The 16,848-nt window shown below is 43.2% G+C and overlaps 1 protein-coding gene across 1 annotated transcript; it reads left to right on the top strand.

Moving 5' to 3' along the window:
* The first annotated feature begins 1,411 nt into the window (after nt 1–1,411).
* chrnd (cholinergic receptor, nicotinic, delta (muscle)) lies at nt 1,412–16,429 on the top strand. The gene is made up of 12 exons (XM_052483662.1): nt 1,412–1,571; nt 2,285–2,430; nt 9,928–9,972; nt 10,099–10,208; nt 10,668–10,823; nt 10,933–11,042; nt 11,298–11,498; nt 11,610–11,721; nt 11,889–12,003; nt 12,180–12,390; nt 12,510–12,628; nt 12,881–16,429. Exons 1-12 carry the CDS (start codon nt 1,514–1,516, stop codon nt 13,061–13,063), a joined length of 1,566 nt encoding a protein of 521 aa, XP_052339622.1. The 5' UTR covers nt 1,412–1,513; the 3' UTR covers nt 13,064–16,429.
* The last annotated feature ends 419 nt before the right edge of the window (nt 16,430–16,848 follow it).

Raw genomic sequence — 16,848 nt, 5'->3', positions numbered from 1 at the left:
ACTTGCTGTGCGGTAGCAGAGAGAACAGGTGGCTGGAGTCTGACAATTTTGAGGGTCTTCCTCTGACACCACCTGGTATATAACTCCTAGAAGGCAAGGATTTTGGTCCCAGTGATGTAGTGCTCCGTCCGCACTACCCTCTGTGGCGCCTTGCGGTTGGATGCCAAGCTTGATGGTTTGTCGGGCAGGCATAGCGGGATTTCTTTTAAGCTTCTGGGTCCCGCTCATTGAAAGTGGCAGCTCTACCCTTTAGCTCATTGCGGATGTTGCCTGTAATCCATGGCTTCTGGTTGAGGTACGTAGTGTCACTGCGGGGACGACGTCGTCGATGCACTTTTTGATGAAGCCAGTGACTGATGTGGTGTCGATTACAAATTGCATGACCCTCCTGTGGACTAAATCAAAAATACTAAACCCTCTTCTGACTGAAATGTAAAAAACATACATTTTCCTCTGGGTAACAATTGTGTAAATTTCAACCACTCCCTGAATATCTTTGTACAATGTCATGATTCCTGTAATCCCTCCCCAAATGTGTAGCTGTCTTTTTATTTAAAACTATTTTAACATCGTCTATGGGCAAGCACAGATTTGTTTTCAGATCCCTCCTATGTACTTCACTCATTTACAGTCACCCAATGGTGTTACATACCTTTTGTTCGTGTTGGGACAAGAGACTTCAGCTTTCTGGGACAAGTGACTTCAGCTTTCTGGGACAAGTGACTTCAGCTTTCTGGGACAAGTAAAAAATCTGTTCTGCATGTCAGAGGGACAAGCGTCTAAAGAAGTTAATGTCAAGTTCTTCCACTGGGCACGGACATAAATTCTATGTCTAGTCCACTTTGGTTCAATGTAATTGCATTGGAATTACGTGGAAATAACATTGATTCAACCAGTGTGTGCCCAGTGGGCTGTCGCTGTTTTACTGTCCACTGTATTGATATTGAAATAAATATTGATTGGTCAGATGATCAGTGTATTCATTGTTTGATCAAAACGCCTACATTTCACCTGTAGTGGGAACAACTGGAGTGGGGTTTGAACCAGCAACCAGAACCTGACCTGTTATACAAGTCCAGACCTCTGTAGTAGACAAAGCTCAACAGGGAGGTACATTAAAATGAAGGAGTTTTATACACATCCAACTTACCCATCCAAAAGCTACAGTACTGTATAGGGACCCAGTAGGCCTGTAATTGCTCTTTATATTCTGCAGTCCTCAATGAATGTATCTATAATGCAGGAACCATTTCTGTAAATTCATTGCCTGGAAGGCCGCACATTAGTGAAGCAAAGCTCATACGTGTACTGTGTCCCCTTACATACTTTCTGTCTCTCACACACCCTACCCCCTATCCTGTATCTCTGTGGCGGAAGTGGGGGATTGCATGCCTACCCCGGCCTGTCTCCACCTGTTCCCGCCACTCACGGCTCCGGGGGTCACGTCACGAGCACAAGGAGAGAATGGATAACTTTTTTTAAAGTTCCAGAGTCTGTCCGGTGCCGAACAGCCATGAACTGCCGTTTATTGGGACCGGGAGCCCTGGTTCTGTTCGCGGTCCTTGTAACAGGTAAGTCCGTTGAAGTGTAACGTTTTATTTTTTCCTCGTGAGCATTTTGGATATATTGTTTTTGTTCAATTAAGACTATTTATTCCCAAAATAACGTTTATCCTTCAACATGTTCTATTGAAAGTGGACTATATTTTCTGTAGCCGATGCCTAATTGTAGCCTAAAAGTGAGTTATGACCAGTATTAGGCCTGTGATTTACTACACACACTGGTTCAATGTCCAAGACTTCTTAAAACATTTTACTGCAGTGGGCTAAATCAGAGTCACAGTGTTTCTTGGTAGTCTTAAACAAATCTACCATGAAACAAAAGTATATACCTCAAACACATGGTTATGGGCTTAAAAAAAGAAGACGCCTGTACCATGTCACATACAAAGTTGAAAGATATTACATTTTGAGTTTGCATCCCAATATTACACTTTATATACTATATGTCACATAAGACTGAAATGTAACAAAACTGACATAGAAACACTGGATTTGGATTGTTTATTTGATTTATTTATATTTATTAAATATGAAAAGTATGAATAATATTCAACCCATGATGCCACTAGGTCATTTGACTGCAGCAAAGGGCTACTCTCCATTGGATTGAGGCTACTATGTGGGCTATTTAATACAAGTACCCTATTATTCAATCCTATGAATATTGCTGTTCGAAGCCTATAATGAATGTATCTGTGCATTGACTTCTGTGTGTGTGTCAGAGTGTTTGGCCAGGAATGAGGAAGAGCGGTTGATTCAACATCTGTTCAAGGAGAAGGCTTACAACAAGGACCTCCGGCCCGTAGAAAAACAGGGTGAAGCTGTCGTTGTGTACATCGCCCTCACACTCTCTAACCTCATCTCTCTGGTATGACCACTCTGTGTGTGTGTGTGTGTGTGTCAATGTGTTTGTGACTGGTATGCGTCTCTGTGGTGTTTCTGGGTCCTCTGCTCCTGTGTGTGTGTGTGTGTGTGTGTGTGTGTGTGTGTGTGTGTGTGTGTGTGTGTGTGTGTGTGTGTGTGTGTGTGTGTGTTATTAATAGCCCAGTTTGATCCTCATGGATGTACACAGTACCAGTCAAAAGTTTTAGACACACCTACTCATTCAAGGGTTTTTTCTTTATTTGTACTATTTTCTACATTGTAGAATAATAGTGAATACATCACATCTATGAAATAACACATATGGAATCATGTAGTAACCAATAGAGTGTTAAACAAATCTAAATATATTTTCTAATAGCCACCCTTTGACTTGATGACAGCTTTGCACACTCTTGGCATTCTCTCAACCAGCTACACCCAGAATGCTTTTCCAACAACCTTGAAGGAGTTCCAGTTATGCTGAACACTTTTTGGTTGCTTTTCCTTCACCCTGCGGTCAAACTCATCCCAACCATCTCAATTGGGTTGAGCTTGGGGGATTGCGGACGTCAGGTCATCTGCCTCCGCACTCCATCACTCTCCTTCTTGGTCAAATAGCCCTTACACGGCATGGAGGTGTGTTGGGTCATTGTCCTGTTGAAAAACAAATGCTAGTCCCACTCCTGACCTTAGTTCCTTTTGTATGTCTCTATTTGAGTTTGGTCAGGGCGTGAGTTGGGGTGGGCATTCTATGTTGTGTAGTCTAGGTTTTGTATTTCTTTGTTTAGCCTGGTATGGTTCCCAATCAGAGGCAGCTGTCGATCGTTGTCTCTCAATGAGAACCATACTTAGGCAGCCTGTTTTTCCACTATGGCTGGTGGGTAGTTATTTTCGGGTTAGTGTTTGTTGCAACTTTCAGAACTGTTCGTTTATCGTTTTGTTGTTTTTGTTCGTGTATTCATTCTGGATTAAAAGTATAATGGATATGTAGCACGCTGCACTTTGGTCCTCCTCTCCTTCTCCCAAAGACATTTGTTACACCGCTAAGTGCAACCCAACTTATGATCCAAGATGGCGTAGCAGTCAGACGTCTTTGTCCTGTCGTGTCCCTTGTATATATTGTTTTACATATTTTTCTTCGCATATCCTTTAAAATATTTTGCTAAACCTCATCATCTAAATACTCTCCTGCAACCCGCCTCACCGCCTCAATATGGCGTGGATCTGCTTTTTTTTCCTAAAGTATTTATATTTACTTCTGATCTGGAATCTCTCAACTGAAGCTAGCCAGCTAACTACAATCTAGCCAGCTAACTACCAGATATCAGTCAGCAAACCATTGTCATCAGCTAACCTTCAGCTCTGAAAGCTCTCGCCAGTTCGAACAACGTGACTCTAACCAGAGCATAACGGACCTGTTATTTTTATCCACGGATTCCTACCGCAAACTGAACATTTTCATCTGGATCTTCACAACTAGCTAACCGCAATCCCGGATGACTACTCCTGGCTAGCGTTTCCATCCCAGAGCAAGCACCAATTTAGCTTGAAGCTAGCCTGGCCAGGGCTCCTGTGCTACCACCGAAGCATACTCCTGGGCTACAATATCGGCCTGCTAGCTACCTAGAGCTACTTGGAACTGTCCTGGTTAGTGATTACTGTCTTATTTCACTGTAGAGTCTCTAGCCCTGCTCAAGGCAACCATGTTGTTCCACCTCCTACATATGCGATGACATCACCTGGTTTAAACATCTCTAGAGACTATATCTCTCTCTTCATTACTCAATGCCTAGGTTTACCTCCAATGCGAAATGGCATATATTATTATTATTATTATCCTACCTTACCTTTGTCTGTACACTATGCCTTGAATCTATGCTATCGTGCCCAGAAACCTGCTCCTTTTACTCTCTGTTCTGAACGTGCTAGACGGCCAGTTCGTATAGTTTTTAGCCGTACCCTTATCCTACTTCTCCTCTGTTCCTCTGGTGATGTGGAGGTTAATCCAGGTCCTGCAGTGCCTAGCTCCACTCCCACCCCCCAGGTGCTCTCATTTGTTGACTTCTATAAACGTAAAGCCTTGGTTTCATGCATGTTAACATTAGAAGCCTACTCCCTAAGTGTGTTTTACTCACTGCTTTAGCACACTCTGCCAACCCAGATGTCTTAGCCTTGTCTGAATCCTGGCTTTGGAAAACCACCAAAAACCCTGAAATCTCCATTTCTAAATATAACGTTTTCCGCCAAGATAGAACTGCCAAAGGGGGCGGTGTTGCAATCTACTGCAAAGATAGCCTGCAGAGTTCTGTATTACTTTCTAAGTCTGTACCCAAACAATTTGAGCTTCTACTTCTAAAAATGAACCTTTCCAGAAACAAGTCTCTCACTGTTTCCGCTTGCTATAGACCTCCCTCTGCCCCCAGCTGTGCCCTCGATACTATATGTGAACTGATTGCCCCCCATCTATCTTCTGAGCTCGTGCTACTAGATGACCTAAACTGGGATATGTTTAACACCCGGCCATCCTACAAACTAATTTTGATGCCCTCAATCTCACACAAATGATCAATGAACCTACCAGGTACAACCCAAAATCAGTAAACAGGGGCACCCTCATAGATGTCATCCTAACTAATTCGCTCTCCAAATACACCTCTGCTGTTTTCAATCAAGATCTCAGCGATAACTTCATTGCCTGCATCCGTAATGGGTCTGCGACCAAACTAACACCCCTCATCACTGTCAAATGCTCCCTGAAACACTTCTGTGAGCAGGCCTTTCTAATCGACCTGGCCGGGGTATCCTGGAATGACATTGACCTCATCCCGTCAGTAGATGATGCCTGGCTATTCTTTAAAAGTGCCTTCCTCACCATCTTAAATAAGCATGCCCCTCTGAAAAAATGTAGAACTAGGAATAGATATAGTCCTTGGTTCACGCCAGACCTGTCTGCCCTTGACCAGCACAAAAACATCCTGTGGCGTTCTGCATTAGCATCGAATAGTCCCCGTGATATGAAACTTTTCAGGGAAGTTAGGAACAAATATACACAGGCAGTTAGAAAAGCTAACACAAACTTTTTCAAACAGAAATTTGCATCCTGTAGTACTAACTCAAAAAAGTTCTGGGACACTGTAAAGTTCATGGAGAATAAGAGCACCTCCTCCCAGCTGCCCACTGCTCTGAGGCTAGGAAACATTGTCACCACCGATAAATCCACTATAATTGAGAATTTCAATAAGCATTTCTCTACAGCTGGCCATGCTTTCCACATGGCTACCCCTACCCCGGTCAACTGCCCGGCACCCTTCACAGCAACGCGCCAAAGTCCCCACCATTTCTCCTTTACCCAAATTCAGATAGCCGATGTTCGGAAAGAGCTGCAAAATCTGGACCCCTTCAAATCAGCCGGGCTAGACAATCTGGACCCTCTCTTTCTAAAGTTATCTGCCAAAATTGTTGCAACCTCTATTACTAGCCTGTTCAACCTCTCTTTCGTATCATCTGAGATTCCCAAAGATTGGAAAGCTGCCGTGGTCATCCCCCTCTTCAAAGGGGGAGACACTCTAGACCCAAACTGCTACAGACCTATATCTATCCTAACCTGCCTTTCTAAGGTCTTCGAAAGCCAAGTTAACAAACAGATAACTGACCATTTCGAATCCCACTATACCTTCTCCGCTATGCAATCTGGTTTCAGAGCTGGTCATGGGTGCACCTCAGCCATGCTCAAGGTTCTAAACGACATCATAACCGCCATCGATAAGAAACATTACTGTGCAGCCGTATTCATCGACCTGGCTTAGGCTTTCGACTCTGTCAATCACAACATTCTTATTGGCAGACTCGACAGCCTTGGTTTCTCAAATGATTGCCTTGCTTGGTTTACCAACTACTTCTCTGATAGAGTTCAGTGTGTCAAATCGGAGGGCCTGACTGCCTCTGACAGTCTCTATGGGTGTGCCACAGGGTTCAATTCTCGGGCCGACTCTCTTTTATGTATACATCAATGATGTTGCTCTTGCTGCTGGTGATTCTCTGATCCACCTCTACGCAGACGACACCATTCTGTATACTTCTGGCCCCTTCTTGGACACTGTGTTAACTAACCTCCAGACGAGCTTCAATGCCATACAACTCTCCTTCCGTGGCCTCCAACTGCTCTTAAATGCAAGTAAAACTAAATGCATGCTTTTTTTTCGATCGCTGCCCGCACCTGCTCGCCCGTCCAGCATCACTACTCTGGACGGCTCTGACTTAGAATACGTGGACAACTACAAATACCTGGGTGTCTGGTTAGACTGTAAACTCTCCTTCCAGACTCACTTCTCCAATCCAAAATTAAATCTAGAATCGGCTTCCTATATCGCAACAAAGCATCCTTCACTCATGCTGCCAAACATACCCTCGTAAAACTGACCATCCTACCGATCCTCGACTTTGGTGATGTCATCTATAAAATAGCCTCCAACACTCTACTCAACAAACTGGATGCAGTCTATCACAGTTCCATCCGTTTTGTCACCAAAGCCACATACACTACCCATCATTGCAACCTGTACGCTCTCGTTGGTTGGCCCTCGCTTCATACTCGTCGCCAAACCTATTGGCTACAGGTTATCTACAAGTCTCTGCTAGGAAAAGCCCCGCCTTATCTCAGCTCACTGGTCACCATAGCAGCACCCACTCGTAGCACACGCTCCAGCAGGTATATCTCACTGGTCACCCCCAAAGCCAATTCCTCCTTTGGTCGTCTTTCCTTCCAGTTCTCTGCTGCCCATGACTGGAAAGAATTGCATAAATCTCTGAAGCTGGAGACTCACATCTCCCTCACTAGCTTTAAGCACCAGCTGTCAGAGCAGTTTACAGATCACTGCACCTGTACTTAGCCTATCTGTAAACAGCCCATCTACCTACCTCATCCCCATACTGTTATTTATTTATTTATTTTGCTCCTTTGCACCCCAATATCTCTGCCTGCACATTCGTCTTCTGCCGATCTACCATTCCAGTGTTTAACCTCTTGCTCCTACCTGACACGCAGGCGTCCCATCTAGACATCTGGAAATGCAAATGCGCTACGCTAAATGCTAATAGTACTAGTTAAAACTCAAACGTTCATTAAAATACACATGCAGGGTATTGAATTAAAGCTACACTCGTTGTGAATACAGGCAACAAAATAGTAGGCTGATTTTTAAAATGCTTTTCGGCGAAAGCATGAGAAGCTATTATCTGATAGCATGTAACACGCCAAAATACCCGCAGGGGACGTAAACAAAATAATTAGCATAGTCGGCGCTACACAAAACGCACAAATAAAATATAAAACATTCATTACCTTTGACCATCTTCTTTGTTGGCACTCCTAGATGTCCCATAAACATCACTATTGGGTCTTTTTTTTCGATTAAATCGGTCCATATATAGCCTAGATATCGATCTATGAAGACTGTGTGATCAACAAAAAAAATATCGTTTTATAACGTAACGTCATTTTTTTAAATTAAAAAAGTAGACGATAAACTTTCACAAAACACTTCGAAATACTTTTGTAATGCAACTTTAGGTATTAGTAAACGTTAATAAGCGATCAAATTGATCACGAGGCGATGTATATTCTATAGCTGTACGTCTGGAAATAATGTCCGGGTAAATCTCAACCAAAGAAAGGAGTTGCTTTGCGTCTGTTTGACCAAGAAACAAATAGTAGGCAAATGACATGACTGTTGACATCGTGTGGAAGCTGTAGGTATTGCAACCTTGGCCCCATTTAATGTGGTTCACCTTTATCAATGGGTTGAAGTGGCGCATGGATATATTTTTCCATTTTCAGTGATCAGATTTTCCTGCACTTTTCGATGAAACGCACGTTCTGTTATAGTCACAGCCGTGATTTAACCAGTTTTATAAACGTCTGAGTGTTTTCTATGCACACATACTAATCATATGCATATACTATATTCCTGGCATGAGTAGCAGGGCGCTGAAATGTTGCGCGATTTTTAACAGAATGTTCGAAAAAGTAGAGGGTCGACTTAAGAGGTTAATTGCTATATTGTAATTACTTCGCCACCATGGCCTGTTTATTTCCTTAACTTACCTCATTTGCACTCCCTGTATATAGACTTTTTGTTTTCTTTTGTTCTACTGTATTATTGACTGTATGTTTTGTTTATTCCATATCTAACTCGGTGTTGTTGTATGTGTCGAATTGCTACGCTTTATCTTGGCCAGGTCGCAGTTGCAAATGAGAACTTGTTCTCAACTAGCCTACCTGGTTAAATAAAGGTTAAATAAAAATAAATAAATAAAAGATGGGATGGGATGGGATGGGATGGCCTATCGCTGCAGAATGCTGTGGTCGCCATGCTAGTTCAGTATGCCTTGAATTCTAAATAAACCACACACAGTGAGTGTCACCAGCAAAGCACTCCCACACCATCACACCACCTCCTCCATGCTTCACGGTGGGAACCACAAGTACGGAGATCATCCGTTCACCTACTCTGCGTCTCACAAAGACACAGCGGTTGGAACCAAAAATCTCAAATTTGGACTCATCAGACCAAAGGAGAGATTTCCACCGGTCTAATGTCCATTGCTTGCGTTTCTTGGTGTCCTTTAGTAGTGGTTTCTTTGCAGAAATTTGACCATGAAGGCCTGATTCACACAGTCTTCTCTGGACAGTTGATGTTGAGATGTCTGTTACTTTTATTTTGGCTGCAGTTTCTGAGGCTGGTATCTCTAATGAACGTATCCTCTGCAGCAGAGATAACTCTGGGTCTTCCTTTCCTGTGGCGGTCTTCATGAGAGCCAGTTTCATCATAGTGCTTGATGGTTTTTGCGACTGCACTTGAAGAAACTTTCAAAGTTCTTGACATTTTCCGGATTGACTGACCTTCATGTCTTAAAGTAATGATAGACTGTTGTTTCTCTTTGCCTATTTGAGCTGTTCTTGCCATAATATGGACTTGGTCTTTTACCTATTAGGGCTATCTTCTGTATACTACCCCTACCTTGTCACAACACAATTGATTGGCTCGAACGCATTGAGAAGGAAATAAATTCCACAAATGAACTTTTAGCAAGGCACATCTTTTATTTGAAATACATTCCAGGTGACTGGTTGAGAAGCTGGTTGAAGCTGGTTGAGAGAATGCCAAAGCTGTCATCATGGCAAAGGGTGGCTACTTTGAGGAATCTCAAATATAAAATATATTTAGATTTGTTTAACACTTTCTTGGTTACTACATGATTCCATATGTGTTATTTCATAGTTTTGATGTCTTCACTATTATTCTACAATGTAGAAAATAGTGAAAATAAAGAAAAACCCTGTGTGCGTCCAATCATTTGACTGGTACTGTATGTCACACAGAGGACCACGATCCAGTCAGCCTGAACAACCTGGAGAATGTAGAAAAACCGACACTGCCTTCTCTCTCTCTCTCTCTCTCTCTCTCTCTCTCTCTCTCTCTCTCTCTCTCTCTCTCTGTAGAAAGAGGTAACCGAGACTCTGCTGACCAATGTGTGGATGGAACATGTGAGTATATTCTTCTGCTTTATTTAAACCAGTTGGTCTTTTCACTGTGTCTCTTTATAAATATAATACATCTATAACAGTTTCCTATTCACATACACGTTCACATTATTCACTGTGTGTGTCCAGGGCTGGTATGACACCAGGCTGTCTTGGAACACCACTGAGTTTGATGATATCGATGTCCTGCGCCTCCCGCCCAGCATGGTGTGGCTGCCGGAGATCGTCCTAGAGAACAAGTAACACACACCCTCATCTTCTCTGGGTCTGTTATCCTTTTCTCCTCTGTCTTACGATGCCCAGTTCCAGACTGTTTCCTACTCTAATATATTGCTGTGGGTGTGTCAGTAACGATGCCCAGTTCCAGACTGTTTCCTACTCTAATATATTGCTGTGGGTGTGTCAGTAACGATGCCCAGTTCCAGACTGTTTCCTACTCTAATATATTGCTGTGGGTGTGTCAGTAACGATGCCCAGTTCCAGACTGTTTCCTACTCTAATATATTGCTGTGGGTGTGTCAGTAACAATGCCCAATTCCAGACTGTTTCCTACTCTAATATATTGCTGTGGGTGTGTCAGTAACGATGCCCAGTTCCAGACTGTTTCCTACTCTAATATATTGCTGTGGGTGTGTGTCAGTAACGATGCCCAGTTCCAGACTGTTTCCTACTCTAATATATTGCTGTGGGTGTGTCAGTAACGATGCCCAGTTCCAGGTGGCATACTACTGTAACGTATTGATCAATCCGGAAGGCTATGTGTACTGGCTGCCGCCAGCCATCTTCAGATCCTCCTGTGCCATCAACGTCAACTACTTCCCCTTCGACTGGCAGAACTGCACTCTCAAGTTCACGTAAGGAAGGGTCTGACCCCCCCCCCCCCACACACATACACACAAACGCAGGCATGCACACACACACACACACACACACACACGTAAAACTCTGTTTCCCATGATGCAGCTCCCTGACCTACAATGCTAAGGAGATCACCATGCAGCTGAAAGAGGAGCTGGAAGATGACAAGTCCTACAAGGTGGAGTGGATCATCATAGACCCTGCAGGGTTCACAGGTACACACACACACACACACACACACACACACACACACACACACACACACACACACACACACACACACACACACACACACACACACACACACACACTCTCACACTCTCACACTCTCACACTCTCACACTCTCACACTCTCTCTCTCTCTCTCTCTCTCTCTCTGCTGAATCATCCATAAGCCAGCCCATAGAAATGCCAGTATATAAACCACTCTTTCACTCATCGCTCACTTTCATCTCTCCCTCCCCCTATAGAGAATGGAGAGTGGGAGATCATTCATAAACCGGCCCGTAGGAACACCTATAAGAATATCCCTATAGAGAGCAACAAGCACCAGGACATCACCTTCTATCTCATCATCAAACGCAAACCTCTGTTCTATATCGTCAACATCATAATCCCCTCTGTCCTCATCTCCTTCATGGCTACACTGGTCTACTACTTACCAGCTGACAGTAAGTATACCCTTAACCTCTTATCCCTTACCTCTACCATGAACCCTGAACCTTACTACCTAACTACCACACTACGTCCACAGTGATTACTGTGTGTGTGTGTGTGTCTAGGTGGGGAGAAGATGACTCTGTCCATCTCGGTGCTGCTGGCTCAGTCTGTGTTCCTGCTGCTGATCTCACAGAGACTGCCGGAGACCTCCATGGCTATACCACTTATTGTCAAGTAGGACACACACACCCTTTTGTATGTGTTTGTGTTTCATAGACACACTGTTTGTGTGTTTGTGTTGCAGACTGTCAGTTACCAGTTGTTTGATTTTGAGAAGAATCCCCATGATGATCATGGTGTTTGTGTGTGTCTTTTGTCTGTGTGTGCATACATGCGTGTAGGTATCTGATGTTCATCATGGTTCTGGTTACGGTGGTGGTGTTGCACTGTGTGGTGGTCCTCAACCTGCACTTCAGGAGCCCCAGTACACACATCATGACAGAGTGGACTAGAGAGGTACACACAGACTACACAAGGAGTAGAGCAGGCCTAATTGTTACTCCATGGATACCTGCAACTGCAATTTAAACTAAAATGTGACATGGTTTTGTGTGTCTGTGTGTGTGTGTGTGTCTGTGTGTGTGTGTCTGTGTTTGTGTCTCTGTGTGTGTCTGTGTCCTCTCCTCCACTAGTTCTTCCTGGAGAGGTTGCCCCGCCTGCTACGGATGTCCCGCCCTGCAGAGTCAGAGTCTAGCTGGGAGGGGGCGTTGCCAAGGCGATCTAGCTCCGTTGGTTACATTGCTAAGGCGGAAGAGTACTACAGTGTGAAGTCACGCAGCGAGCTGATGTTTGAGAAACAGTCTGAGAGACATGGACTGGCCACACGGGCTACACCTGCGGCAGGTACACAGAGCAGACACACATATATAGGCACAGAGAACAGACACATGAACATGCACAATCTTCTATACTGAATGTTATGTACGGGAAGGTATATGATTCCTTACTTTGTGTGTGTGTAGCTGTGAAGCCCCAGTCAGATGGAGAGGTGACAGAGCAGCTGTACTCTGAGATGAAGCCTGGTGTGGATGGAGCCAACTACATTGTCAAACACATGCATGACAAGAATGACTACAACGAGGTAAGAGAGGAGGGGGGAAATGGAGAGAAAGAGAGGGAGGGGCAGGGGGAAAGGAGGGAGGCACAGAACATTAGATATAATACAATACATTATCCTATTCATGTTAAACTCCCCAGTGGGACTTGGGTCTGTAACAAAGGCTTCAGTCACTAGTATGTGTCATTACGGCTCAACAAAGGTGATCATGACATACATGAATGCAATGCTTGCTGACCCCCCCCTCCTCTCATCTTCTCTCTGCTCCCCCCATAGGAGAAGGATAACTGGATTGGTATAGCTCGTACGGTGGACCGTCTGTGTCTGTTCCTGGTCACCCCAGTCATGACAGCAGGCACCATCGTCATCTTCCTCATGGGTATCTACAACCACCCTCCGCCCCTGCCCTTCGAGGGAGACCCCTACAACTACCTGGAGGAGAACAAGCGCTACGTCTGATACACACCAACGCTTACACACGTTCGCACACATGTGAAGTGTGGTTCTGCTGTTTGTTCACCTTCACCTTCACTAACACATCCGCAACCGCCCAAATATAAAATATGAGGCCTGCCCCCGACCCTAACCCACAAATATAGAAAATGCACTGTGGGCCTACAGTCAGATGGCAGAACTATTTTTGGACAGGCCTTTTTATATAGGCCTATGTTTCTGCTTATCATTTCCAACATTTTGGTAGGTTATTTGTTAGTCAACTTGTTTGTAATTAGATAGGCTTAAATGTAGCTCCTCTACTGTCATTACTAGTTGACCTAGAAGACTAAGTAATCCCTTAACCAAAATGTAATTAATCCATATAATTAATGTTTCAGTCTACTTGACATCGGTAAAGTTTGTTTTCTCTTTCATCTCTGCTTGTTTTGCAGCAAAGACATGTAGGACCCGGGAGAAAAGTCTATAACAAAAAAAAAAAACGTGAAAGATTTTTTGCCAAATTTCCAAATGACATCAGTTTGACCAGTTTTTATAAATGTAAAAGCTATTAAAAATAGCCAACATGTTTTTGATAAGATTTCAGTTCGGCTTGGATGCATATTTTATGTGATTGAAATGCTATCAGCTTTTATGATGCTGATAAAGATAGCACCGCCACCTTCACAGACGTTCCCTAAACGTGCATTCATTCTCTCAAGATCCTGAAGGAAATACAGTACATTCAGAAAGTATTCTGACCCCTTCACTTTTCCACATTTTGTTACATTACAGCCTTATTCTAAAATTGCTTAAATTGTTTTTTCCCTCATCAATCTACACACAATACTCCATAATGACAAAGCAAAAACAGAAAAAAATTATTATGAAAGATTACATTTACATAAGTATACAGACCCTTTACTCAGTACTTTGTTGAAGCACCTTTGGCAGCGATTACAGCCATGAGTCTTCTTGGGAATGATGGTACAAGCTTGTCACACCTATATTTGGAGAGTTTCTCCCATTATTCTCTGCAGATCCTCTCAAGCTCTGTCAGGTTGGATGGGGCGCGTTGCTGGACAGCTATTTTACGGTCTCTCCAGAGGTTCAGGTCCGGGCTCGGATAAGCCACTCAAAGACATTCAGAGACTTGTCCCAAAGCCACTCCTGCATTGTCATGGCTATGTGCTTAGGGTCGTGGTCCTGTTGGAAGGTGAACCTTCACCCCAGTCTGAGATCCTGAGAGCTCTGGAGCAGGTTTTCATCAAGGATCTGTCTGTACTTTGCTCCGTACATCTTTGCCTCGATCCTGACTAGTCTCCCAAACCCTGCCCCTGAAAAACATCCCCACAGCATGATAATGCCACCGCCATGCTTCACACACCGTAGGGGTAGTGCCAAGTTTCCTTCAGATGTGACGCTTGGCATTCAGGCCAAACATTTCAATCTTGGTTTCATCAGACCAGAGAATCTTGTTTCTCATGGTCTGAGAGTCCTTTAGGTGCCTTTTAGCAAACTCCAAGTGAGCTGTCATGTGCCTTTTACTGAGGTGTGGCTTCCGTCTGGCCACTCTATGATAAAGTCTGATTGGTGGAGTACTGCAGAGATGTTTGTCCTTCTGTAAGGTTCTCCCATCTCCACAGAGGAACTCTGTGGAGTGACCATTGGGTTCTTGGTCACCTACCTGACCAAGGCCCTTCTCCCCCTATTGCTCAGTTTGGCTGGGCGGCCAGCTCTAGGAAGAGTATTGGTGGTTCATAGCTTCTTCCATTTAAGAATAATGGAGGCCACTGTGTTCTTTGGGACTTTCAATGTTGCAGAAATGTTTGGTACCCTTACCCAGATCTGTGCCTCGACACAATCCTGTCTCGGAGCTCTACGGACAATTCCTTCGAATTCCTCATGGCTTGGTTTTTACTCTGACATGCACTGTCAACTGTGGGACCTTATAGTGATGTGTGTGCCTTTCCAAATCATGTCCAATCAATTGAATTTGCCATAGGTGGACTCTAATTGAGTCTCATAGCAAAGGGTCAGAATATTATATAAATAAGGTATGTTTTTTTAGTTAGCAAACATTTCAAAAAAAATATTTTCACTTTGTAATTATGAGGTATTGTGTGTAGATTGTTGACAGAAAATAATTATTTTATACATTTTAGAATAAGGCTGTAACGTAACAAAATGTGGAAAAAAATCTAAAGTATGAATACTTTCCGAATGCACTGTAAATACCATTTTTCTAATTCTGTTCCTGAGTCAAAATGATGTGTATCATTTTACTGCATGCAATTCTTTATTCTGCAGGAGTTAATATTTTATTAGGCTAAGTGGGAGGTTATAGACCTACAGTCAGTGTCCAGATTTCAGTCAGGCTACTTACTATTCCATTGAACCCATCTGAACAGTACAATTCTCTTGACGTGCCATTTTGAAGTCCCCGTCATGTGACTGTTGAATTTGTATAGCGCCTCACAATCATCACACATAACATAGTTACCACTGCTATCATCTTCTTTTACCACTTCACCTAATCTTTCCCAAACATTAGACTACTGTTCTGGCCCTCCTATTTATTTTCAACTCTCTATTTCGCAGCTTTTCTCTTATTGAATTAACTCTGACATTGTCCTTTTTGCCTCAGTGGATTGACGTTAACTTTTTAAAAGAAGTTCGCAATTGGCGTGTTGGACAATTTGGAGCGCTACAGTTGGGCCCTAATGTTTAGGCTTCAAATCAAATTTTATTTGTCACATGCGCCAAATTCAACAGGTATTACCTGACTGTGAAATGCTTACTTACAAGCCCTTAACCAACAATGCAGTTCAATAAATAGAGTTAAGAAACTATTTAATAAATAAACTAAAGTAAAAAAAATGTTTTTTAAAGTAACTCTACAAAATTACATGACAATAAGGAGGCTATATACAGGGGATGCTACACACTAACAGCAGATTCTGAAATAGAAAACAATGTGGCATATAGATATGAATGTTAATGCATTGTTTCCTCTTTATTCAACCCGCCATCCACACAATATTTCATGACCCTAATCCCGCCCGATCCGCGTATATATATATATATATATACAGGTTGAGTCAACCGCGCATCACTAGTGCACGCACGGAAATACGCAAACACTCAAACACACACACACACACACACACACACACACACACACACACACACACACACACACACACACACACACACACACACACACACACGCACACACACACATAACACACACACACACACACACACACACACACACACACACACACACACACACACACACACACACACACACACACACACACACACGCACACACACACACACACACACACACACACACACACACACACACACACACACGCAAGACACCTAAAGGCTTAAAGGCCATGCTACAGCCAATCAAAAACATTTGTTGTCTTTCCCGATAAGGCTAAGTCACTCTGGGTTGACGTCCTGCTTTCAATGTGTAATCTTTAACTGCCTAGGTGCCTAGACTTTTTTTTTTACTTAAAACTTCCCCTGGGTAGTGTCTTGGCAATTTGGATTAACTTGACTGTTTATGACTAATATATGTGTGCGCTTTTAATAAATATTTACAACAGGTGTGTTTAAAAAAGCAATTTGCCTATTGTATCTGTGTTCGGTGTGGTATTATCATGTGAAGAGGTTGTAAAAAGACAGGGGAATGACGGGTCTCAGAGATGGCGCCGATAGATATGGCAGCTCTGCCTCTAGCTCCTAAGCAACTTTGCGGTATTTCGTTTTTTGTGTGTTATTTCTTACATTATATTAG

Source organism: Oncorhynchus keta, chromosome 28, assembly GCF_023373465.1.
Source record: "Oncorhynchus keta strain PuntledgeMale-10-30-2019 chromosome 28, Oket_V2, whole genome shotgun sequence".
Lineage (NCBI taxonomy): Eukaryota > Metazoa > Chordata > Actinopteri > Salmoniformes > Salmonidae > Oncorhynchus > Oncorhynchus keta.
The sequence above is the reverse complement of the archived record's forward strand: the minus strand, read 5'-3'. Positions and strand labels throughout refer to the sequence as shown.

Bases quoted from the DNA above. Each gene is read 5' to 3' on its own strand.
- chrnd (XM_052483662.1), top strand. From the start codon at position 1,514: ATGAACTGCCGTTTATTGGGACCGGGAGCCCTGGTTCTGTTCGCGGTC. The intron at 12,004-12,179 runs GTACACACAGAC...CTCCTCCACTAG, and splicing joins TGACAGAGTGGACTAGAGAG to TTCTTCCTGGAGAGGTTGCC. The intron at 12,629-12,880 runs GTAAGAGAGGAG...CTCCCCCCATAG, and splicing joins ACAAGAATGACTACAACGAG to GAGAAGGATAACTGGATTGG.